Here is a 26,689-nt window from a genome sequence, read left to right as displayed (position 1 = left end):
CCTGCCTCTGGCCTCGTGAGTCCACGGTCTGTCCTTCCCCCAAGACCTCCTCCTGAGCATTCTGAAAATCGTAGGACGAACGTGGAGAATGTGATGAAGGCACAAACCACAGTAACATTACCATGGAAGAAATGAAAACATGAAGATGGTTTTTCGCGATTTTTCTGCTACTTTCGAATCACAACCCCCAAGAAGGCCCATGACCTTCCTCCTGCATGGCCTTGACTCTCTGTTTGCTTGGGAAGAATACAGAATGAGGAGAGGAAGTTCCACACGCTACAGAAGGGTGATTTTCTGTCTGACACCAATTTTCACCTGTCATTAAAAACAGGACCCTCATATCTGTTCCTAGTACAAGCAGCACGGAAGTGTCTGGTCCTGACATTCTGTGACGAGAAAGAGTGTGATTCTCTGCGGTTTTAAAGTTATGTTGGCAATTTGATTAATCCAGAACAGAAAAAACACTTTTCAGAGTTGTTACATAATCATCCTTTAAAATATCAAACATTTACGGAGGAGGTACAAATGGTCTCAGGTTTTATCTCCTCCCAATGGATGAAATTCAGAATTAACATTTTAATATTCCACATAGTAAATGAGCTCCAGCCCCAGTCCTAACAAATCGGGCCCTACACAGCACATGCTAAGCAAAGAGTCTTCAACCTCCGAATTCACCTGGCCTCACACAATTCCAAGTCATTCCTGTGGGACACAGGCTCAAATTCAAGTCCAAGGTATGCTTCTCTGTAAGACGTCATCACACACCACTGACAAAAATCAGCTCCATGGATCAAAGACCTAAGTGTAATAGCTAAAACTACAAAACTCTTAGAAGGAAATACAGACAAGTAGATCTTCACGACTGTGGATGAGGCAATGGTTTCTTAAATACGTCATCAAAAGTAGAAGCAACAAGAGAAAAACTAGATAAAATGGACTTCATCAAAAGGAAAAACTTTCTTGCATCAAAGGACACTATCAGGAAGTGAAAAGACAACCCACAGAACGGGAGAAAACTATTTGCAAACATGATTTGCAAGTATGTACCTGATACGTACCTAGAATACATCAACAACTCTTACACTCAACAAGAGACAATCAATACAAGTTTAAAAAAGCAAAGGATCTGAACAGGTGCATAGTAACAGTGGTCTCAAGAATGCAGACAAATCGGGGCCCTGGTGCCTTGGCAGTGGGGACATACGGTGGTACAGACGCTGGAAAACCATCTTGGTCCTCAGACCTTAAACAGAGTGACCACGTGAACCCACAAATGCCCTTTCCTAGGTAAACACCCAAGAGAATGCAAAACACGCTGACACAGAAACCTCTATGCAAACATTCCGAGCACACCTATTCACAATCGCAAAAGGTGAAACAACTCAAAGGTCCTGTCCACCAGCGAATGAAAGGAATAACTAAGTGGGGTATTGCACACGTGGACTATTTATTATTCAGCCGTAAAGCAGTGAAGTGCTGCATTGACACACTGCGACCCAATGAACCGAGAAAACATGCTGAGTCGAAGAAGCCAGACACAAAAGGACAGATATGGTACGATTCCAGTTACAGGAAATGTGCAGAACAGGCAAAGCCCTGGAGACAGACATAGGTTGACGGTTGTCAGAGGTGGGAAGCGGGAAATGGGGAGCGACTGCTAATGGGGGTGGGGTTTTATTCCAGGGGCTGAAAACACTGTGAAATTAGATGGCGGTGATGGCTGCATAACATTACAATACGCTAAAAGGCAACTGACTTTTATATTTTGAAATGGTTTAATAGTGATTTATGGTATGTTAGTTTTATCTCAGTTTTAAAATGGTAAAAAAAAAATAAAAAAGACTTCATACTCTACCGAGCTAGAAAGTTAAGTGAAAATAAAGAAGTGTACGTTCTCTAACCTTCAGGGCAAGGAGATGTGAGCAGGTGACGGAGAGAAATGCTTCTGAGTCGAGAGAAGAAAGGTCACCTCCCAGCGATCCCTCCCCCTGGGTGACGCCGGGGCAGGGCCGGCTGCCGCCCAGGTGTCTGGCTGTGGAGAAGCATTACGTTACAGCCAGTCCTGCTGCACAGGCCCTGTGCCCTGGCTCCCCTGCAGTGACCCCTCTCGCTAAAGGACAGCTAAGGACCGAGACGAGGTGCCACCATACAACAGTCTGCACTGTGGCAACATCGTGGAGCTCTCGCAACCCCTGAGGAGACCCCGAAGCAGCCCTTTCCGCGCTCCTCCCCAGCCCACCCTGCAGGGGCGCAGCTGTGGCCTGACTGGTTAGGGGCCAGTCCCCACACGGGGTTGGGGAGGTTCCGGCAACCGGGGCAACCTGGTGCGCACGTCCCCAGGCCTCCTCCTCTCTCTCTGGGGGCAGAACAAACAGTAAGAGAAATGATGTCCTCACAGCAACGTGAGAAAAGTGTTCTGTCGGATTCCTGCTCGTATAACTCAAGTTTTTAACTGTATTAAAAATGATTATCAGCAATTTGAAATAACATGGAATTGATATGCTGTCCGCCTTCATATCTGCAGCTTCTGCATCTGCAGATTCAACCAACTGCGGATTGAAATATTTTGGGGAAAAAATGTTACGTTGTTGCTGATGTGTATATACTATGTAGTTAGGCCTCTGATGGCTGCCTCTGTCCTGAACTTACACTTTTCTTCCTGTCACTGGTGCCTAAACAATACAGTGTAACAACTGTTTACATAGCACTTACATTGTATTAGGTAGTATAAGTAATCTAGAGATGGCTTAAAGTGTACGGGAGGATATGTGTTGGTCGTATGCAAATACTACCATTGGCCATGGTATACCATTGGCTACGCCTTTTGAGCGTCCAAGGATTCTGGTATCCGTGGCGGTCCTGGCACCAACCCCCCAGCCCCCGCCCAGTGGATACCGAGGGATGATGGCAGACACCAATTTAGAATTGCTTAATAATGTGTTATTAATAACTCAGAGTGATGCTGCCCGAGACTTTTTTCCACTCTTCCTACATTGGACTCGGATCAGCCCTTCTCTTTATCATCAGTAACTGCACGCATGTCTACCACGAGATTTGGTCCAGATGTCACTGTGGACCTCCCACCACTCTGGGGCCGAGGACACCGTCGTCATGACCCGACCTGTAATACCGGTCCTTTCTCACAGCGACTCACAGAACCCATAGAATATGTATGAAAAGTAAGGTACATTTTCTCTCTGACAATAAAATAGTGTTGAGAATGACAGTTGCACGTATCTGTGATTTGGGGCAGTGTAAATTAGTTCAACCCTTTGGTGAAGGTCCCATTCCTGGAAATAATGTGCTAAGAAATAATCCAGACTAAGGAAAAGTTCTGTGATGCACTAGAAAGACAAGCAGGTAAAAAACAAGCAAATGCCTGCAAACACTTTTATAATAATAGGGAAATGCTTAAGCAATAATGTCTGTGAATGTGATCGAATATTAAATTTGAAAATACAATACAAATGATAATCTTCAATTTTAAAAATAAAATACAAAACATATGTAATTCCAATCAAGTAAAAGTATGTGCATATATGAAGAAAAACACAAAGGAATATGGGAAAACAAAAACAGTTGATTTATCAGCCAAGTGGAATTCTGGGTATTTTCCTTCCACTTTTCCTTTTCACTGTTTACTATTATAACATGATCTGTGTAATCAATTAAGACGAAAACAAGGGCTCATTGTAGCATCCTTGTAATGACCTGCATTTCCAGGTCGCTTGCCCTTTCACCTCCGACCCCGTGAGCCTGCACTCTGGTGGGCCAGTGAGAAGCCATGGTTTTCAGGTGGAAACAAGCGTGGTGTTCAGGGAAGTGCAGCCTGCTCTGCCCCCTTGTTTTTGCTGCATTTCAGCTGTGCTCCACCTGCTCAAACACCCCGAGGAGGCCGGGGAGAAGAAAACGACTCCAGAGGCCTGATAGAGGGGAAGGAAACAGAAGACTAAGAAAAGAGGGCGGGGAAAACAACAGAAGAAAACGCTGGTAAAGCAGCACAGGGAAAACGGCTGAAAGCGAGAGAGAACTAAGGCTTTTCCATTTCCTGCTCTGCAGGGATGCGTCCTCCAGTCTTGGCCCCACGCCTGTGGCTAGGTGTCGCCATGCTCCCAGCTCAGGCTGGTGGCAGGGACACAAGGCTCAGCTGAGGGAGCACCAGGCGTGCTGCTGGGCAGATTCCCACCACAGGGCGGGGTGGGGGCTCAAGGAGAAAGGGATGGACGGACAGATACTGGGTCCAGGAGCAAGTGCGAGGACAAGCAGCCGAGAGGACTGGGTGGGGACGACGCCCTTTAAAGGAGACAAGGCAAGGAGCTGGAAACTTCCCCTGCGGTGGGGGAGAAGGGGGGCGGGATTCTAAGTGTCTGGAGGACACTGGGTGACGCCTTGGGTTACGTGTGGCCCCGTACAGGCCCCTGCAAATGATGACACTTCAGTAAACACTGCAGGACCAAGTTGACACCAACACCATGTCACATGCTATTCTATTCTGCCAGGTCCCCGAGGTCTGCAGCGTCCCCGAAGGAAAGCTGGTTCCGATGTGAACTGTGGAACGACGTCAACTAAAACAATACCACGCAGGAACACCAGCTCGTGTGTTTAAGGCAGGCAGCATGGACTGTGGAAAGGATGCCGGGTTTGGGCCTGGAAGACCCGGGGTTCCACTCAGCTCTGCTCTCGGTCAGGCGGTCCGTTGGGCAGCCCCACGTGAAGCCTCCGGGTCCTGTCAATAACGCGGTGAGGTGTGACGCATTCCATGGCTTTGCCTAGTCGAAGGGTCCTCACCAAAGCCCGGGGAGCATGTGCGGAAGGATTCTGGAAACTAGAAAGCATTCTATGCCTGTATCATGAAGGCCTGCACTTACACTGCAGCTTCACTTGTCATCTCCGTAACAAGGAGAGAAGAGTGTCACCACCCTGCACTTGTCCTCTGGAGCGACGCAGCTAGCTAATGGGTACGGAGGGACCTGAGTGGTTTCCACATGCCCAGGGCCCCGGCTCCTCAGGATCGCATGGAGTCCGTGATCGGCACCATCAGGATCAAAGCCTTTAAACACCTGAGGGGTTTCTAAGAAGCGGGAAAGTCAGTGCTTCTCTGAAAGGACAGGTAGGAAATTGGGCGCCGAAGCATGAACCACAGCCGGAGCCCCCTGGACGGGGTCCCCACAGCGCCAGCCGGGCAGCTGGCAGAACGTGCAGCCACTCGCGCCTGATCAGATGGGCCGCTCGCTGACCAGACAACCTGGCCTGTCGCCGGGGAAGGGACTTGGCGAACACAAGGTCCATACAACACACACTACATGCAACAAGGTGCCAAGTGCTTCTCTTCCAGAAAGAACAACGTCCTGGCAGACCCACAAGGACTCATCCCCGACGGTGGCACATCCATCCCCACGCTCTGCTCAGAGCTCCTGCTGGGAGGGGTGACCTGTGCCAGGAGCAAAACCGAACAGCGTTTAGCAGCAACAGCCCAGAACGAGGGCAGGGTGCGTGTGGAGACAGCAGACTCCTGGCTGGGCATCGGTAATGGTCCCACACCCGGCGTGACCAGGGCCCCCATCGCCAGGCTTGGGCAAAGTACAGGCATAAATGAAAATAAAGGAAGGGCCTTGCAACAAACCTCAGGCTTAACAACTGCCAAGGGAGTGACAAAGAACAAGAACTGACCCGTGAAAAGGAGAGACGTTGTCAACAACCGCGTTTCCCCACCGCGCAGGAGACTCCGCCTCGACGCCAACCTGGATGTTAAACCCGCAGGCGGAAGACGCCGCTTCCCACGCAGTGTCCCGACCGCGGCTCAGGATTGCATCTCCAGAGCATCTGTGCTGACGAAGCCCCACAGGCTGCGTCTCTAACAATCCCTCGGAGGGGCTTGGTGACAAAGTGCAAGTGAAGATCCCTGACAGGAGCAATGAAAGGGTCAGGAAAGGCTGACCCGAGTGTGGTTGCAGGAGGCGGGCTGCGGGCACCACCCATTCGGCCACAGGCACCACGTTCTCTGACACGGGAGACCGTGCCTCTCAGCACTCTGGGAAAGTGCGATGGCGACAGGCCTGTGTTTGCTGAGCCCCCTCAGGTGTCCTCACTCAGAGGCAGAATCAGAAGAACGACCACTCGTCTCAGGTCGGAAAGCGCCTGGCTGCACAACGCCAAATGCATGAGTCTGGGTGAGTCCAACTCCTCCACACTTACAAAACGAGGACAATATACCTATCCGCTCAGAATTACTGAGACTAAAAGAAACAAAATGTTCCTAATTTGTACCTGGTACATAAAAAAATGAAGCAAATATTAGTTTCCCCTTCAGAAAAAAAGATTTTCGCTAATGTAAAAATGACTTCCGGAACATGCTGCTATACCCAGTTATGGAGCACTGGTGCTTTGGGGGGAACAGAATGGGGCCCCTGCCTTCTGCGGAGCACTCACGCTCTATACAGCAGAGTGACATGGAGCCGGGCCAGTGATGGGACCGGCTGATGGGGACCTCTGATGGGCGCCAACACTTGACTAGGTCCTGACCGGCCAGTGACAGGAAAACAGGCCCCCTGGGAAGGGCCCGAGCATGGCAAAGGGGGTCCCGTGCACGCTGCATGTCCCTCTGGGAATGGTGAGGTCCACGAGCTGTCACTGCGTGAGCCGTGTCAACCGAGCACCAGGAAATCAGACACCATCGCACTCCAACAAGGGCTTCCGGAAAACTGAACGATCTAGGCCTTTCCTGTGATGTCAGGGAGGAAAACCAAAGACAGAGACTTGCATTTACTGAGTAGCTAATCACGTCAACGCGAACAAGGTGGGTGGCACGAGAGCTAGCAGCCGGGTTCTAGCACACATGACCTTAGGTCTCGCGGCTCTTCCACATTCGTGCGCTTAGACGTAAATGTCGGAGGGAACCGTTTCCTGCTCAGTTGTTCGTCCATCTGTTCTGTCCCCGAGTGCCGAGGGACAGCCGACACTAGAAGATTCTGCAGGGGAAATTCTCCCCGAGCTGCATATGCCAGCGTGCGATCACGTCCTAACGTCTCCCATGGCGGCTGCCACTGCTCCCCCGCGTTGTGTCCCCTCCCTCTGCTGCATGTCCTCTCTTATTTCTCTCTTTACTTATGTGGGGGGGAGCAGGGTGGAGGGAGCAGCAACGGAAATGAGAGCAATAGAGACAGCTGATCGGGGAGTACAGCTGACCCGGAACAACACAGGTTTGAAGCGCGGGTCCACGTGATGGTTTTTTTTTCAATAAATAAAGACAGGACTATAAATGTATTTCTCTTCCTTATGATTTCTTCTCTCCAGCTGACTTTCCTGTAAGAACGTGGTATTATATATAACACGCACAACAAGTAAGTATTAATGGCCTGACTGCTACGGGAAGGCTCCCTCCCGGTCAGCTGCAGACGACAGTGGTTAAGTTTGCGAGGAGTCCAGTGACTTGCGGATTTCCAGCTGAGCGAGGGATCAAGGCCCCCAGCTCCGCGTGGTTCAAGCCTCAGCCGTACTGTCCTGCTTGCGACCGCATGTAACACTCAAGAAAACCGAAGCCTGTCTGGTACTCGTCCTGGAAAGAAGGTGTAAATCGCCCGTGTTTTGGCCGTCTTCCCGCGGGGAAGTGCGGGCTTCTGTTAGCGCGGCACCAGCCGTGTACACCGCAGCACAACTTCCGAATGATGCGAGACAGAGGCTGTGTTCACAACTGATGACACGTTATCCTCAAATAAAAATGGCGACCGATGGAAACACCAGAACCCTTCCTCTTACAATTAATTTCGGCAAAATCTTAAACGATTTGCACCAGGACGTCTGCAGGTAAAGTTACAAATCCGTGCTTAGACCAACTGAACACAGCTTCCTCCAACGCCCACGGCCCCGCCTGCCAGGCCTCCTCCGCCGGGCGGGCCTCCGGATTACCCCAGCCCTGCAGTAGCTCCGTCAGCCTCTCAGAGGCTGGGGCAGGCAGTCTCTGCAGCCTTGACTGTCAACTTCTCTAGAAGCTTCCACAGGTGCCTTCCCTCGGCCCAGCCCCAGCTGCTCTGGCCCGCAGGGCAGCGCTCTCAACACCCTCGTCCTGTGCGTGCCACCTGGCCCGCCTGCCCCCTCACACAGCTGCTTCCGTACCCTGGGGACTCTCTCCAAGTCTGTCTGAACGGCGCCCTGCCTCCCCTTCGCGGGCCACACGACTGTGCTCACGCTCACTGTGCACCAACGCACAGCACCAGGCGGTGGGGTCAGCTTGTCCTGACTTCCCACTGCACTAACACAGGCACTCAGCTTTCTTCTCCTCGTGAAGACTAGTCTCCTCCTGTGAGCCCACCCAACCCGTCACACCACCGCCCGCGGCTCACGTTCACCACCCAGCCTCGCTTCTTCCAAGTCCGTCCTAAGTCTCCGGCTCTGGAGTCTGGTCACTTCCTCCCTCTCCTCTCAGGGTCCTACCACCTCCCTTCTGGAATCCAATCCCCACATCAGGGGCCCTGACACCCACGCACGAGGAGCCCTCCTGACCCTGGGACTCTCTGATCCCCGACATCTTGAATTTCTCTCATGGCAGCCTCCTCTTCCACGCCCCCACCCCACCTCATCCTTCCTTCCAGATCCCTGGCTTCTGCGGGTTTTGGAACCAAACGGTCCCTGCACTTGTTTCTCCAGCCCAACTCTGTCTACAACCCTCTCAGCCACGTCAACTACAGGGTCACCAAACCCCCAACTTCCAGCTGTCGGCCACCGAGCACCCCAATACGAGGTTTCAGTTAGCTCTGGTGCTTACCCGGACCCCCTTGTGCTTTCCTTCCACGGGGCTGTGTGGCTAGTGGACGGCCTACCACATGCCCGGCTCCCAGGTGCCAGCAGACCCTCGCTGCTGCCCCGCCGATGCTAATGCCAACCTCCACGCGTCGCCCGCCTTCCGCTGGCACCGCCATGACCGCCTGCAGCATCTTTTTGCACTGAAGCTTGCCTGCATTCTTCTGAGAGGGAAAACGCCCTGCTCTTAGGGCCTGAATCTGTGGTTCTGACGTACCCACCAACGACGTCCTCTCTTCCCTTTGCTTCTCTACAAGACCCCTTCCTGCCAGGCTACACAGCTTTGCCTTTTAGAGACAACAAGGCAAGGAACGGGCACGAGCCGCCTGCCTCCTTCCCTCCGGCTCGTGCCCCTTAGCCAGCATCTGTCCTGCCCGTCGGCCCTCCGCCTCCTTCAGTGCACACGCGCACGCTGCCTCTCCTTTCCCAAGTCATCCAGCGCATTGCAACGCCACTCCAGCCGCTGTCCCAGAGCTGTCGAGGTGGCCAGTGACTTCCCACTGCCAACTTCAGGGTCCTCTCCCAACCCTCAGCCCTGCCGAGTCCTCAGGGGACTCTCGGTGCCCGGTACCCTCTCCCGCCCGGACACCCCTCCTCTCCGGGCGCTGCGGCTGTGCTCTCTCTCCGGCCGGCGTCTCTCCTCCACTCTGGACGCGTGTGCTCCCAGGCACGCATTCTGGGCCCTTCTGCACGTACGCTTTCTCTGGGCAACCTCAGCCATGGTGACCAAGCCCTGACATGACCCCTCCTGCTTCAAGCCCCACCCTGTGATGTGCCTTCCTCTCAGCGTGCGACCTGCGCAAGCCTCTCACACCTACAGGAAAACGATGGAAACAGAAAAATACAGCAACAGAAAACCCCCGCAGCCGACCAGAGCCCACCCGCCCCACCTGAGGCCGAAAGTCTAGACACTGTCCTTTCTTTCCTTCTAGGCTCAACTAAGCTTCATGACAGAGAGTGGACCTCAAAAGCCTCGCCTCACTTATTCAGCCCCTGGACCTGCTCTGCCTGGAATGTCACCTCCACCCACTGCAACCCCATTGCTTAACTTGGTTGTTATTTATTGATTTACTTTTTAATGGCAGGAGGGCATCAGAACAACCTGAGAAGCCCCTGCCTCCCCCGACTCTGACCGTGTCCTGAGGACACCGTGCCTCCACCGACACGGTTTACCTGGTCACGTGCTCTGGTACTCAGAAGATGCTATTTAAGAGGGGCCGTCACTCCCACCTTAGCACGAGTAAAAGGGAAATGGCTGATGCGACACACGGTCCAATTCAGCACCAATCTAACGACTGCTTTTTATTCCACAGGGTCATGAATGCCCACTGGTAAATGTGCAGCTGCTCACATTAAGCCTTTTCAAAGCCACATGACTTAACACGACCGATTACGCATGTGGGCGCCTGTACACTTAGGCACACAAATCAAACAAGAACTCAAAGTGCCATGAAAATGCCCAGAAGTTTACTAGGACACAAATAGGGAAATAAACAGTTAACAGGTCCTTGCTTCCTAGAATGTGACATACTGCACTTGCTCTGCAGGTATGATTTCAAACGGGTTTGGAGCACAGTGGTGACGCACACAGATGGCTTTCCTCCGTTGGCTGCAGGTAAGTGGGAGGTGGGGTAGAGGGGAGGAGTGGGGCTGCTGGGGGTGGAACGCGCTCTGATGGGCGTTATTTCCCCAAAGTTGATTTCCTGGAATTATACGAATAAGGCCGTGGCTGTAAGAGCCCCACTGTGAGCCGAGCTGCACATAATGTTTATTCTCTTCTGAACACGCCTGTTATGTTAAAAGAATATTCTGTACACACTTCCTACCCTTGAGTTTTCCACACACATTACATACTGGTGCATTCAAAGTCTGACAAAAGATTCTTGGCTTCATGAAACTGCCTGGAGAGATTCCATTTGAGATAATGTGCTCAGGGTTCTCTTGTTAGATAAACACTGAAGGAGAAGAGAGAGTGTGAGCCAACACTAAATTACTAGAAGACAAATAATCCCCAACAGGAACCAAAAATACAAAGGCAACCTGCCCTTAAAAAATATCATTGAAGAAAATACTTTTCTTAGGGAAATAACCTGATTTTCGAAACGCCCCAGGTGCCTACAATTTGGTCAAATGGGTCAGTAATTAGGCAGCAATTCTAAACATTACTTCTTAGGGTTTCTTACCATTGCTAATTACAGTGAGGCTTGGGATAGCATGCTAACGGGATCAGCTGATAGTAAAAAGGAATCAAAGGAGACATGATTTTAAAATACAGGTATTTTGCAAAGGGCTGTGTGTCTGGTCTGTGGATTTCTAACATGAGACACCTTGAATGTGAACAGTCACGTGCACATCGTGTGGACGTGTGTTTTTGCTCCTCCTGGGTAAATACAAGGAGAGGAACTGGTGGGTTGTATGCTGTGTGTGTATCCACATGACTAGGAACTGCTAAACTGTTTGCCAAGGTGGTGGACTCGTCTGCATCCCACCGGCAACGCACAGCGGTTCCAGGGACTCTGCACTCGGGCAACACGCTGAGCACCTTTTCTGCGTCCACCAGCTACTCATCCAGCTTCGTTCTCAAGCGTACATTCCAGCCATGTGGCCATTTATTTAAAATTCGGGGTCTTCTTATGATTGCGTTTTTAAAGTTCTTTATATATTCTGGATACAGGTCTTTGTCGGAGACGTAAGTCTTTTCAACTAGCTCGTGGCTTGCTTTTCATTGTCTTAACAGTGTCTATCAAAGAACACTTTTTAATTCTCATGAGCTTCAATGTATCAGTTTTAATGGTCTGTGCTGTTTGTGTTACGTCTAAGAAACTGTGAACATTTTATCCCAGGATATCATCTACAAGTTTTACAGTTTCATCTTTTATATGTAGAAGATCAGAAACTAACTTTTCTGTATAGTGTAAAATAAGGGTTGGGGTTTTGTTTTTCCTGTGTGGATAGCTAGTTGTTCCAACACCATTTGTTGAAAGCACAATCCTTGCTCCAACGAATTGTCCGGTACCTTTGTCCAAAATCAAGTACCATGTATCTCACACGTGGTCTTTATACTTCTCGGCTCTGTCCTCCGTCCTACTGCTGTCGACGGCTTTCCTTATGCCACCACCACAGCCTTGATGACTGTAGTTTCATAGCAAATCTTGAAATGAACCATGTGCCTCTTTTTCAAAATTGTTGTGCCTCAACCCTTTGCATTTCTATATAAATTTAAAAATCAACTTGTCAATTTTTTAAAAAAGGGATTTTGATTTGGGATTGCACTGTATTTATAGATCAACTTGGGCAGAATTAATATTTTAAAATATAGTCTTGTACTCCACGAGCACAGTATGGTCTGGTCCCTGATTTCTCTCTGCAATGTTCTACTTTTGTGTGCACAGGTCTTGCACTTATTTTGTTACACTCATCCCCGAGTATTTCAGAATCTGGACGCCACAGCAAACAATTTATTTTTAAATTTTCGATTTCCAACTGTTACTACTACATAGAAATACAGCTGATTTGGGGTACTAGTCTTCTCTCCTGGAACCCTGATAAAATGCATTAGCAGGGCCAGTGACTTTCTGTAGGCTTCTCGTGACTTTCCACATAAGCACGTTGTCTGTGAGAGTTCCCCTTCTTTGTCCTTTTACTTTTCCTAGCTTTACTGCACTGGCTGTGCCTTCAGAACAATACTGAACAGCAGTGGTGAGTGAGCCTGGGTCCCAACCTTCTGCGGAAACGTCTAGGCTTCATGTTGTACTGTAAGTACAACATGAACTACACAACTTTTCTCAGATGCCTCCTGGGAGCTCGAGAAGGTCCTCTTCTGTTCCTAGGTTGCAGAATCAGTTCTTCATGAATGGGTATTAAATTTTGTCTAATGTTTTTTACGCGTCTGTTGAGATAATTATGTTTTTTTGCCATTTATTCTGCTAATACAATGAATTACGTTTCTTTTTAATTTTATTGGGGAATATCGGGAACAGTGTGCTTCTCCAGGGCCCATCAGCTCCGAGTCCAGGCACCATTTGTACTCTTTAATTGCAGGGGGCACAGCCCACCATCCCATGCGGGAATTGAACCAGAAACCATTGTTGTTGAGAGCTCGCACTCTAACCAACTGAGCCATCCAGCCTCCCCTGAATTACGTTTCTTGATTTTCACCTTGTGTTCCTGAGATAAACTTTACTTGATCATAACACTTGAGCTTTTCTCTACATTGTTTGGCTTCAGTTGCTAATATTTTGTTAAGAATTTTTATTATTTGTATTCACGAGGGATCTTGATCTGTAGGTTCTTTTGTTTCTTTTTCTTGCGGAGTCTTTGTCTGATTTTGATTTTCAGGATAAAGTTAGCTTCTTAGAATGGGATAGGAAATGTTCCCCCAACTTGGTTTTCTGAAAGAGCTTAAATAAGGATTGGCATTATTTCTTTCTTAAACATTAGAGAGAACTCATCAGTAAAGATATCAGCACCTGGACTTTTCTTTGTGAGGCTTTTAACTAAGGGATTAAATTCCTTTATGAGATATAAACTATCCAGATTTTCTTGTTCTTCTGGTGTCAGGTTTGGTCATCTGTGTCTTTCATAGGATTCATCCATTTCACCCAAGATGTAGAATTTATTGGCATACAGTTCTTTACACTTAAAAGAATTCCTTTATCATCCTTTTAATGCCTGTGGGATCTGTAGTGATGCTCCCTCTTTCATTTCTGATGTAATTTGTGTCTTCTTTATGTTTTTCTTGATCATTCTAACTAGAGTTTTAAAAATTTTACTGAACTTTTTCTAAAACGATTGTCTAGCTTTATGGGTTTTCTTGATTTTTCTGATATCTTTTCTATTTTGTTTATTTTTGCTCTTCTCTATAATTTCCTTTCTTTTACTTAGAGCTTAATGTGCTTGTCTTTTTCTTCTCTCACAGAGAAAGACCTTAAGTTTTAGACTTTTCTAATTGCAATCCATAACTACCATTATGATTTTAAGATCAATTCCTGCTGGCACAGTAAAGCTAGTTCAGTAATTTTGCCTGTTGCCTATAGGACAGGTCACCCGTGACTCCCTAGAGATAAACATTCAGTTAGTTATCTCACTAAGCTACAGTGCACATGTCCCAGTGAGCTTTGGCAAGCACTTCTATGTACCACTAAGAAAGGAAAGGTGCTGCCAGTTAGACAGGGATGTTATTTACTGTAACATGGCACTAGGTCTCAGATGTTCAAACGTGAAGATATGCATCCCAGAATCGATGAAATGTGACAGACGACCCATGCTCGACACAGATCATTATAAATTTTTGTTTCTTCTACTACTTATTTACTTATCTTGTCTTACTGACAGCCACGACTTCTAACACTGCAGCAATGCCAGAGAGAATCCTGGACTCTCAAGTTTCTCCACTAAGCGTGTTCTCTAAAGAGCATGGTACAGCCTTTACCAAGTTCAGTAAGTCCCACGACCTCTGCATAAACGTGGTGGATCAAACATACACATGGATCTCAGCTTCCTCTGAAACTCCGCTAAAGTGAAAAGGGTAAGACAAGGAGAAAATTACAGCAGACGAGAGAAGCCCGTCATCACAGAGACAGGCAGGACATGGCAGCCGTTCTGAGTGTCACTCTGGGATCGGGGGGGCACTGGGTCTGAATCCTGACGCTACCAGTTGCAACCCACGCACCTCAAGCTTCTCCTGAAAGCAGGGCCACGGCAGTCCACGTCTCCCAGGCTGGTGGGACGGCTCTCAGATCACTCACGCGCCCTTCGCAGCCTCGTACACAGTTTGTTATTGTGAGTGAGCCACCTACACTCAAAAACAATGCGTTTTCTGTGTTTGTTGGGTATGTTGTCCTGTCTGCCTCCCTTAGATCTAGCCAATGAATCCTGTTATTAAACTACTACCTATTTTGCTTACCTTTTATCAACTTAGTATCTCGTATCTATCTCCTGACTTATCTACTTCCATCCATGTTCTTTCAGTTCTCAGCTGGCAAACTTCAAGGCCACGTTGTTAGACGCACAGTCATGCTCAGTACGTCTTCATCTCCTGCTCATTTCACCACGACAAAACATTTTTCTTTGTCCTTTTCAATATTTTTTATCTCAGATTCTGCTTTGACTCATTAAAATTCTCACTCTGGCTTTCTTTTGGTTCATATGTTTCCTCTTTCATCCTTTGATTTTAAACCTTTCAAGTATTTTGTTTAAAATACGTGTCCTGTGGATGAGAGATTGCTATTCATGATGATTTTTATGCAACGTGAGAACCACTGTCCTTGGAGAGATGAGTTCACTCATTTATAGTCAGATAATCACTTTAATTTCAAAACTTATTTCAGCCACTATGTTCTACATTTTCTATTTACCATACTTTGCTTCCCCCACCTTCTTTTGGAGAGAAGAAACTTTTTCTCCTTGTGTGAAAATTATACATTCAATTTTCTTTTTTTTTGTGGTTATCTCAACATATTGAAACCTATATTTATTTTTCATGATTGATATCTTAGGTATTCAAACTTTAATTTTATCTTTCTGGTCTCTCATTCTTTCTATCTCCATCGCTTCAGAGGGAATTCCTGGACCCAGCTTTCAGCTCTCTGATGTGTCCTTTAGCCATAGGACAAATCTGTCCTTTAGCCACTAGTCCTTTAGCCAGAGCACCCAGAAGACTGCTTGATAATCCGTCTCCAAACTCCTTTATTTCCTCAGTCACAGTGTTCACGTTCCCCACCGTCAGCTGGTCATTCTGTCTGACTGCCTTCTTGTTCCTACTCCCAACTTTCTCCTTTGACACGGAGTGTGCTGTCATCCTCACTCGAAACTCGCATTCTGCCTGACGCCGTGCCTCTGCTTTTCACAGCTGTAGGTTATTCCACAAAGAAGAGGCGGCACCCCTTCCTTCCCTCCTTTCTTCTTTCTGAGCCCAGATACAACAGAGCAAGCTGCACCCATCCAGGGCACGACCAGAAAGGCCACTCTCGCCTGCCCTCGCCCACACCCTCTGGTCCTCACCTGCTCCACTGTCTCCCCCCCACCCCCCACCATCCCAAGGGTCCCACACCATCTCTGACTTCACTGTTGAGTGGACTTGCTGCAGAGCCCATCAATCTCACTCTCTCCTGTGGCCCCTGGGGGACTGGGTCCAGGGGAAGCAGTCAGCAGCCTGTGCCATTCCGTCTGGTTCAATTCTCTTTCTTAGCAGCATAAATCAGGGTTTAGCATGTCAACGTGCTTTACAAGAGCTCTGTTACAACACATTACGACATTCATCTTAATTGAGTATACGTCAAGAGACGGGAACACTATGAGTCCATCGTCTAGCTCGGGGAGAAAAAATACTTCCCTCAAGGTAGGCACATGACAAATTATATAACCTGACAGACTTCGGAAATCACCCTGAAGCCACCTTCAGGCTCGTGCAGAAGGACCAGACCAGGGCTAGAGCCATACTGGGAAGACTTCCGGCAGACAAAGCCATCTGAGTCCATTCCAAGTTAAATGACCCACTCCTAAGTCCCAAGGCACACCGTGTGACATCACCGCAGAGTAAACTGCCGAGCCAGTTTTATTCTCTAACGTGTCTAGATTGCTTCGTTCTCTGAGAGGGCCCCTGACCTCTGTCTTCAAACATAAGAAGTAAGGCAGAGTCATTTTATTCAGTTTTTTTCACGAAGCAGGGAACGTTCACAACAGAGCACTGAATGGAGAGGCAGGAAGTTTGTTCTCTAGCAAAGAAGTTGTATTTTAGAAAACTACGGAGAACAAATGGTTAACTCCATCATAAAAAGACAGTGAGAATTTATGTTTCCCAAGGTAATTCTGATTGATTCTTGGCTGAGTCTTCAAGAAAAAATACAAAGCAAGTATCACAGCGGGCGTCTGAGACGAGACAACCACCGCGCTTGGCCAGGCCAGAAAACAGCGGCGGCGGCGGCGAGCTGCAGCCCCCAGCCCGCCGAGCGGGGCGTCCGCACCTGCCATCCATCGCCGGGTAACTACAAGGGCACAAGCTTCCATGCGGACAAGCAGGCGTCGAGGCGGTGCCATTAACATGTGAACTCCCGGAAACGCCTCCAGTGACGTGGAAGGACGGAAATTAGTTTCCTGACCTCTATCAATCCAAAATCGCGCCTACTGTTTTCCTTGGTGGACAGCACAGCTGCACGCTGCATGAGGCAAAGGCTGTCAGTCTATTTTACAGCACGTCCCACAGCAATTAAACACCCCTGACTTAGCAGTTTCAGTCGTACACAACATGGCCATCATAAATTTGAAAGGGTGCTCGTCCACTCCATCAAAGAAGAAGAAAAAGCAAAGGAAAAAACATACCAGCATTTGGGATTCTCACCTGTATTTATATTTATGGTGACTCAGGTGATCACTTACATGGAAAGTAATGTAATTGCTCGTTTCAGAATCACTGACATTATCAGTTTCTGAACATTGGAAAGACTGAGGCAGAAATGAAGAAAGAAATCAGAAAACACAGTTTTCCAGGAGCTCCTTCACCATCCCCTAAGAGTCATAAACACACGTGCCATCGAGCACACACAGCGCAGGGCTGTGTGACGCCCACGAAGCGTGTAACGCACTTTGGCACTAACGGTGCTTCCCACCATGCGTGCAGTGCTGTCAGCGGGCGCCCTGACGCAGGGCGCAGTGTCCGTTCCCGAGTCAGTGACACAGGGGTGGGGGCAGGAAATCGGGGCGGGGGGCAGGGCAGGAGTGGAAATGGGGCCTGTCCCACAGGAGGTGCCGAGGTGCAGCTGCTCTGCGGAGATCCTGCCGGCCTGTGGCCACCCCACTGCCCTGCTCTGGTCTGATGGCCCCGCTGGGACGACGGCCTGATTAGGACTGTGGCCGCCTCATCATTACATGGACTGTCTTCCTGGAACACGGTTCTTAAGGCACATCCCCACCCAACAGCTGCAGGCACTCTCCCCAGGCAGTCCTGGCGGAAGGCACGGTCATTGGCCCGCTGTTCCAGGCCACCCACAATCTGACCTCAGCCTCCCCGTGACCTCGCTGCACCCCTTTTGACACTGTCCCCTCGAGGCCAACTGACTCACTCTTCTCAGAAGGACAACGGCGCGTCCCGTTTGCTTGGGCCTGCGCCCATCTCTGATGTGTCCTGCTCGTCCCCCATCTGCGGGGACCCTGGTGCAAGTCCCACCTCCTCCGAGAAGCTCGCTGTCCACCTCGGCCCTCGGGGGCGTCTCCGTCATTCACACAATGAGCCCTTGGGCCACGTCTCGTGTCCTCAGCTAGACTGTCCCTTCTGGAAGGCCATGCCAGCACTGTGTCTGCTGCAGGGCTTAGCACGGGCTCTAAGTCCACAGTTGGCATTTAGTCAATTACTTCCTAGATGCTGAGTAAAACACATGAACCCCTGAGTCATCCAGACCACAGAGCTTCCTGGGTCACATTCAATGGCACCACAAACCCTTGCTGACCTCGGGTACCATCCATGGCACCCCATGATGAAGACGAACAGCAGACCCACGTGCCACCAACCCGGAGGGAGGAGGCATCCACAGTCCCAGGACAGCCCGGCCTCCACCCAGGGTCCCGAGTTCATGTCCACAAAGCCCGGCAGCTTCCTCAGATCCGCGGAATTCGGGAGCCCCCGGGCCGTGGTGCCACTTACCAGCGCAGGGCGATTTTGATGGGGGTGGTGAGGCAGGAGGTGAACAGGTCAGCCGGGAGGTCAGGGATCATGGGCAGCAGCTCGTGGGCCTCGCAGGCCGCCAGCTGGATGCAGTTCTTCATGGACGGCGGCAGAGGCATCTGCGCCAGCGGGTGGTTCGGGTTAATGGCAGCGACCTGCGGGCAGAGCACAAGGCTGAGTGACCGGGGCTGCCATGGACGCACCAGGGCACGCTGGGAACCAGGGTCGAGCCCCCAGCTGAGGCGTGAAGCGTGGGCTCGCTGCCAAGCCCTCAGGACACAGGCAGCGATGCCGACCCCCCCCCCAGAGGCTCAGCGGCCCCTCTCTCATTACCGAGGTCGCTCTGACGACACCGCCAGGCCTGTCTCTGGCAAGTCCCTTTTCTGTAGGGTCCCTGTGCCAGGCCTTACTCTGTGATCACACTAACATCCCACACACCTCCCTCCAGGTCGCTTCTGGCTTCTTACTGCTTATTTTAAGATTCAGTCTTTAGTGCAGCAGGACCTAATGACAGGGACCGACGTTCAGGGTACAGAGTGAACCCCACCCCTCCGAGACTCGCGGGTGGGAGTCCGCTGCTCCATCACCCGGGAAAGGCGGGAAGCAGGCACGCAGAGCGCCCAGGGTCCCACGTGGGGGCGAGCGCGACTCCAGCCGACCTGATCCCTCTGAGTGTCCAACAAACACACGTGCACTCACGCTGTAGTCGGGGTGGGGGGTGGGGGGAGGAGGCGTTTTTGGTCTCATTTTGTTTTAATACAAACTTTAATTCCTCCTTAAGGCCGGGACGATAACACTCGTAGACATTTCCTTCTGAGGTTTGGGTCAGGGGAGAGTACCGGGGCTGTGGGAAGACAGGCACGCAGCCAATTACTGTTTATTGTCAGGACGTGGAACCGACAGCCAACAGCAACCATGTCTGGTGTCAGAGACCCAAGTGTTGAGATGCAGGTATGGCTTTAACTAAACGTTTCAGCTGCTTTGGTTGTCACATAGCTTATGGTCAAAGATTAAGAAAATATGTTAATCGTGTTGTAAAGGCCTGCCTGTAGAACAAGTGCCAGGAGAATGTCTAAAAGTACACTTTGCTTGGTGGCCGGTTAGCTCAGTTGGTTAGAGCGCGGTGCTCTTAACATTAAGGTCACCGGTTCGATCCCCACATGGGCCACTGTGAGCTGCGCCCTCCACAACTAGACTGAAACAACTGCTTGACTTGGAGCTGATGGGTCCTGGAAAAACACACTTAATAAATTTAAAAAAAGTATACTTTGCTTGAGAGAAAGAAAAATATCGCTAGTTACGCGCAAACAGTGATAGTTTAACCAACGGCGCTGGTCCCAAGACGTGCAGTTTGTACTTTTTCCTTTGACGGTGATGTTACTGACGCACGCTTATGACATGCTCTGCAGAATCTTAGCTCCTCCAGTCAGTCCCCCTCATTCTTGCAGTATAACGCTGTGATGCTGGAGTCCTGTCTCTTCATCAAGCAGGAAGAGATAACTCCAGGGTCATCAGGAGAATTTATGAGTTTGTTTTACAGAAGGGATAAGAAAGTTGTGACCAGCTGCAGATGCCCACAAGTCTGGCTGCACGAAATGTTACTGTGACTGAAGCAGCACAGACGTCCCCCTGTTCCCTGAACCCGGCCCCGCCCTTACTCATTAGCTGCATAAAAATTCCTGACTTCTGCTTCTGGAGGGAGACAGACATCAGAGACTCGCTCTCCGTCCCCTTACTTTGGCCACAGGGAATGAACCCCTCTCTACCCCCAGGCCCGGGTGTCTCAGGGTTAACTTACTAGCCAGCCCACCGGGCACACGGACCTGGCTTTGGGAGGTGATTCAGTAACAGATTCACACAACTCCATTTTTGAGGAATGAAATCTAAGTAAAAGTGACAATGGTTTTTTTGGTTTTTTTGGGGGGCGGGGAAGGGGAACAGGACTTTATTGGGGAACAGTGTATACTTCCAGGACTTTTTTCCAAGTCAAGTTGTTATCCTTTCAGTCTTAGTTGTGGAGGGCGCAGCTCAGCTCCAGGTCCAGTTGCTGTTGCTAGTTGCAGGGGGCGCAGCCCACCATCCCTTGCGGGAGTCGAACTGGCAACCTTGTGGTTGAGAGGACGCACTCCAACCAACTGAGCCATCCGGGAGCTCAGCGGCAGCTCAGCTCAAGGTGCCGTGTTCAATCTTAGTTGCAGGGGGAGGAGCCCACCATCCCTTGCTGGACTCGAGGAATTGAACTGGCAACCTGTGGTTCAGAGCCCACTGGCCCATGTGGGAATCGAACCGGCAGCCTTTGGAGTTAGGAGCATGGAGCTCTAACCGCCTGAGCCACCGGGCCGGCCCCTGTCAATGTTTTTTAAAAGGATGTCGGGTATTCAAAAGTTTTTTAAAAACCACACGCCTGTCAGAGGTGTGGCTTCCTTTTGCGATCATGAAAAGAGCATCGCAAAGCCTGGACCCAACACAACCAGCACACCTACCCCAGCAGTGGGCTGAGTCCCGCCCCCACCACATGTGTTGCACGTATGTGACAACTTCAGGAACCCACAACAGGTTTTGCTGCCATTTTCAGAAATAACAAGGCATACAATGATTCATGGCATCTGGTCGTAAAATTTAACAAGCAGAATGCACACTTGTGGGTCCCCAATGCTCTGCCTACGCCGGGCCAGGGCTGGGAAGGGCACGGTGTGGGAAGCAGGGCCGCCACGCGCGGTGGTGCCCTGGGGAGCCATCGGCTCAGGACTGGGAGAGAGGAAGGGAGGCCTGGGGCCCCACACCTGCCTCGGAGCTGAGAAGGCTAAGTAGACGGGGACACAGTGGCAGACGAAGCAGGACGGTGACAGCAGGCTTCCGGAAGGAAGCGCGGTTCCTGTTCTTCCACTGCTCTGAACTACAATGTTGAGTGCAGCATTTAACTCCAATAACGACAAGTAAACCCAGGAACTAGTGACCACACAGGCCCATACCACTACCAGGACCCCTCCCTCACTCATCCACAGAAGGCCACCCTCTGTCGTAAGGAAAAGCTACTGACTGCTGGGCCCACGTGTAACCCAGCCGGTCGTGCTGCGACCTGACCTAACACGGCTGCAGCTCAAGCCTCAGAGAAGGACGTGTAGGCGCAGGACGGCTCTCCTCCTAACGCAGTTTCATTTCTCCTCCACACGGCCCGGGGACCTGGAGAATCACGGTGCAGCCTGCTGATGAGGCCGCCTCCAGAGCCTCTAAATTATCTGTCACTTCAGCGACACCCTGCTTCCCACGCAGACCACAGTGAAGCCCCAAGAACAGGCGCCGAGTGATCTGGGTGGTGCTGGGCTCCGGGGAGGGCAGGTGGGCCAGGAAGGAGTCATTTCCGAGCTGACGGCGACCAGTTTGTCTCGTGACTTGAACAGTGTTTGCTCCGTACTAATAACCCGTCTGCCAGCAGTTACTTAGCAAGGATGTCTCACGGTTACATTTCATCTGCTTTATACAAGATCCGCAGGAGGGAGGTTTTATTTTCATGTTCAGAGACCTTTTACGAGGAGGAAACAGAGACCCAAAGGAGTGACGGGACCGCCAATCAGCCAGTCAGCCAGCATGGGGGCCGGGTGGGCGGGCGGCTCCGGATTTCAGAGCCACTGTCGCTGCATCGTGTCCCCTTCCCCCGCCCCCAGACCCCCCAGTCCACACCAAGCCCCACGACACACACGATGGTTCTGTGCGGCACTTCTGAAAAGCCCTCTGCACATGTTTTAAATTAAATACACAGAAAGCCGACTTCACGCCTACCCATCTCACACGTTCCTCACGACAGGTAAGGCGCTGGGATTCTTGCTGCCAATCGAGCCTTGTTTTGAACATCTCAAGTGCAATGTTGTAAGAAAAGGTCGCAGTTTCATTAACATCCCATTTTTCTGCAGGAACGTGAAACCCAGAACACAAATCAAATTCTAGTGTGCAGTAAGTCAAGTGTAAACTACCAACTAAAAATGAGTTTTTAGAGGACTGGGGTCCTTTTCCCTGTGGTAAGACATTCACTACTCTGGACGGCCTCTGGCACTAGGCAAACTCACACCACACAACCACCGCCAAGAAGGGCTTCGAAAGCAGTGAGGAAAGGGGGCGGGACTCCGGTGCAAAGCCGCCCCGCCCCGTCCCCACCCACCCGCCCTGCAGGCTGACTGGGCACCAGCAGGCTCAGCTGCCACCAGAAATGAGTTCTTAGGGCCACTGTGACAGGCCCGCTGTGACAGCCCGATAGGAGGCCTGAGCCATGCAGAAAGTTGCCCAGGGCTGACAGGTGTCAGAGCCGCTGTCGGACGTGCACGTGCCTTGTGAGCGCTCCTTGCAGCCCAGGAAGGGTGGGCACGGAGGCCAGGCGGCACCAGAAGGTCGGGCAGCCCTCGGTAGAGTGCAGTGGGCAGTCCTGACTTGTGTGGTGACCCTCTGCGACCAGCGGCAGACTGCCATTCTTCTCATAAGCACCAGCGCCACTGGGCAGAGAAGTTCCAGAATGGTGATCAGATGGTTAAAGTGGAAAGGCCTAAGCAGGAGGGAGCCGCCACTCACATGAAAACCAGACTCTGTCTTATTTTCCTTTTCAGAGATGAGTATTTTCATGGCAGAAATACTGGTGTGGTTTCCGGTTGTAAGGTTTCTGTTTATAACCTGCTTCCACGTTAGATTTACTTTCTGACACAGCCAAACACTGGACAGCAGAGCCTCTTGCCACACCCTCCGACCACGGCAGCTCTTCTATCTCTGCTTCTTGAGGCTCCTCAGGAAGTGAAGCAGTTTGTCACCCCAAGGCCACCTTTCCCCCAAGTCACAGGCGTCCACGGGGAGGTGGAGGGCGCCGCTGGCTTAAGAAGACCTCCGTAGGTGTCAGAACTCTGTGCCCTGTCTGGTCTGGAGGCAAAGCCCCCGGGACTTGACCTCACCCTGCGTCCCGTTGGGCAGTGCTTTGACTCGGTGCCTCAGTCCGCACCTTGTGGTCCAGCGTGTGGCCCAAAGCCTCAGGAAGGACCTGGGGCACAGGGGGGCCCACGAAGGCCCAAAGAGGGAGACAGGTAGACGCAGAAACATCTTCTCTCCAAAGAAGTCCACCAGAAACTAAATTTCCCAGATCAAAATGGTCCCTGATAAGAGGCCCAACTACTTAATAAGCCCCTGGCAGGATGCGGGGCACAGACCAGAGGCTCTGAGTGGCACCTGTGACTACCTGTGCAGTGGGCAGAGCTTAACCCCTCCATGCCCACCCCAGCGGGCACACACAAGGCCCACGAGAGCTCTGCTTGAGGATAACTGAAATCAGTCACATGTTTTAAAAATGACACTCAAGGCAAAGCTTCCACCAAGGAATCAATATTTTTTGGGCCTGTAACCCAGGAATACAAAAACCCTGTCTTAATGGGTGGTTATTTCTTTCCCATACATTGTTCTGGTTTGTATTCATCTAAGACATTGACCTTTCTGGTTGAAATGATGGCTTAGAAACAGCCTGCGTGTGCGGCAACAGAACTTTTCACAGGCACCCGGGCGCAGAAGAGAGCGGTTCCCGCTGGGAGCCACCATTCATGCTGAAGGGTGAGCCTGAGACACACTTCTACCCAGAGAGGGTTCTCCTGGGAAACCTGGGGACTCAAACCCCAGAAAAGAAATTCATCATTAAAAGTTCCCTGGACCCTTCTGGAGAATTTGGGAAGGATCCAGAAAAATCGTCAGATGTGATGCACAGCAACCAGATCCAAAAAAGACCCTGCGACACGTTCCTGCACAGCTCCTCAGACATCATAACGGCTTCTCTTCATACACACAGAGGAGACCTCTTTACAACACACGAGGCACTGGCCATTCCAGAGGCATCTTGAACAAGTAGCTTTCTGAAAAGAACACCAACTTGCTTATAATTCCACTTTAGTTTAAAGCAACTTTTATGCTAATTCAGCACCTACTTACAAACAACGTTTCTGCAAAGCTCTGAGAGAGACTGAGATATAGAAAGGGATCCGTGTACTGCTGACCCAGCTCATTTCAAACGTATTACTGGAGCACCCATCCTGCAACAGATACTATACTAAACACAGCAGCTACAAAGTGGAAGGAGTAGGTTTTTATAAATAATTTAAATAATTATATATCAAAGGTTAAATCTTAACTGAAAAACCAAATAGGGTCTGTTGCTGAGAACTTGAAAGTGAGACCAAGAAGCAGAGGGAAGGGTCCCTCCTGCTGGATGAAGACTCGTGAGGATACGCAGAAACCCCCCTGCTGCCCTCCAAACAGCCTCTTCATAGCAACAGTTTGTCACAAGTACCCTGACGGTTTACTCAAATGGACCAGCCAGTGTGTTAAAGACATTTAGCTGTTAGCAACTGAACGCTTTCTAACATGCTCTAGAATCATTCTACAACCCAGTGAAGATGCTTAACTAGAAATTACGACCAAATTCCACCCCCCAATTGCTCTTAGGTAGTTACAAGTAACAACTAAAGGACTTGGAAAGATATTTAAAACCTCTGTGACCTTTTACGTCAAGAAGAAAATTTCCATTGTTTGGCCATTGGGAATAGTGTTGCTACGAACATCAGTACACAAGTTGGGTGAACATGTTTTCAGTTCTCTTGGGCGCAAACCTAGGCACAGACTCGCCAGGTCATGTGGAGACTGTTTAGCCACTTGATGAACTGGTAGTTTTCTAAAATGGCTGCACCGTTTTCTATTCCCACCAGTAGTGCGTGAAGGGTGGATTCCTCCACGTCCTTGCCAACTCCTGTACGTATCCATCCTTTTTATTCCAGCCATCTTAGTGGGTGTGAAGTGCATCCCTCTCACTGTGGCTTTGATTCTCATTTCCCTACTGACTGATGACGTCCTTTTCTTGCCGTATTGCACTGGCCAGTACTTCCAGGGCGATGCTGAATACGAATGGTGACGATGGAATCCTCGCCCATTCCTGATCTTAGGGGGAAACATCCAGTCTTTACCAGTAAGTATGACGGCAGCTGTAGGGTTTTTATAGATGCTCTTTATCAAGCTGAAGGAGTTCCCCTCTATTCCTAGTTTATAAGAGGTTCTTTTTTTAAATCACGAAAGGATGTTGGGTTTTGACAAATGCTTTATTTCTGGGTGTCAGTTGATATGATCACATGACCTTTCTTCTTTAATCTGTTGGTAGGGTGGATTACATTAATTAATGTCTTGAATATTAAGCCAGACTTACATACCTGGGATAAACCCCACTCGGTGGTGGAGCACAATCCTTTTTATAAACTGCTAGAATTGAGTTGCTATTATTTTGCTGAGGATTTTTGCATCTAAGTTTGTGAGAAATAGTGGTCTGCAGTTTTGTTTTGTTTTCTCTTTTGTACTCTGTCCATTTTAGCATCAGGTTAACCAAGACATCATAAAATAAATTGGAAAGTGTTTCCTCCCCCTTCTGTTTTCTGGAAGACATTGTATAAAATTGGCGTTAATTCTTCTTTAAATGTTTGGTAGACTTTTCCAGTGAAACTATCTGAACCTGGAGATTTCCTTTTCAGGCACTTTAAAACTACAGATTCGATTTCTTATTGGCATTAGGACTATTCATGTTGTCTAGTTCATCTAGGTTGGATTCAGTAGTTTGTGGTTTTAGAGGGACTGGCCTGTTTCTTTGAAGCTGTCAGATTTGTGAGTGTGCAGTTGTTCATCGTATCCCTTATTATTTTTATAATGGCTGCAGGGCCCCGATTCTTCTCTCTTTCTCTTTTTGTTAGTCTTGCTAGACTAACAAATAAAATTTATCCATTTTATTGATTACTTCTGAGAATCAGCTTTTGGTTTCACTGATTTCTCTCTACCGTTTTTCTGTTTCCAATTTTAATTTCTGCTCTTACCGTCATGATATTCTTTCTTCTGATTGCTCTGGGTTTACTTTACTCTCCCTTTCTAGTTTCTTGATGCAATGCTGTGGTCTGAATGTCTGTGTCCCCGCAAAATGCATACATGGAAGTCCTGACCCCTAAGGGCATGGTATTAGGAGAGTCTTTGGGAGGTGACGAGGTCATGAGAGTGGAGCCCTCAGTGCCCTGATAGAAGAAGCCCGGGAACCCCTTCCTCCACGAGAAGACACTGCGAGAAGGCCCTGGCTGTGGACCAGGGCAGGGTCCTCACCTGACCACTCTCACACCTTCATCTTGAACATTCCAGCCTCCAGAACAGTGAGAAATAAATTTCTATTGTTTATAATCCACTTGGCAGCAG

General features: G+C 49.7%; 1 protein-coding gene across 2 annotated transcripts in view; it reads right to left on the bottom strand.

Annotated features, from left to right (window-relative positions):
- The window catches only part of RPTOR (regulatory associated protein of MTOR complex 1), a 290,023-nt gene that overhangs the window by 128,260 nt on the left and 135,074 nt on the right, over window positions 1-26,689 (bottom strand). For both annotated transcript variants that reach the window (XM_033089438.1, XM_033089439.1), the window contains exon 6: window positions 18,434-18,609. In XM_033089438.1, the coding sequence (XP_032945329.1) occupies window positions 18,434-18,609 (176 nt within the window). The remainder of the gene's footprint in view (window positions 1-18,433; window positions 18,610-26,689) is intronic.

This window comes from Rhinolophus ferrumequinum, chromosome 21 (assembly GCF_004115265.2).
Source record: "Rhinolophus ferrumequinum isolate MPI-CBG mRhiFer1 chromosome 21, mRhiFer1_v1.p, whole genome shotgun sequence".
Taxonomy (NCBI): Eukaryota; Metazoa; Chordata; class Mammalia; order Chiroptera; family Rhinolophidae; genus Rhinolophus; species Rhinolophus ferrumequinum.
This window is presented reverse-complemented; position numbering and strand designations above follow the sequence as displayed.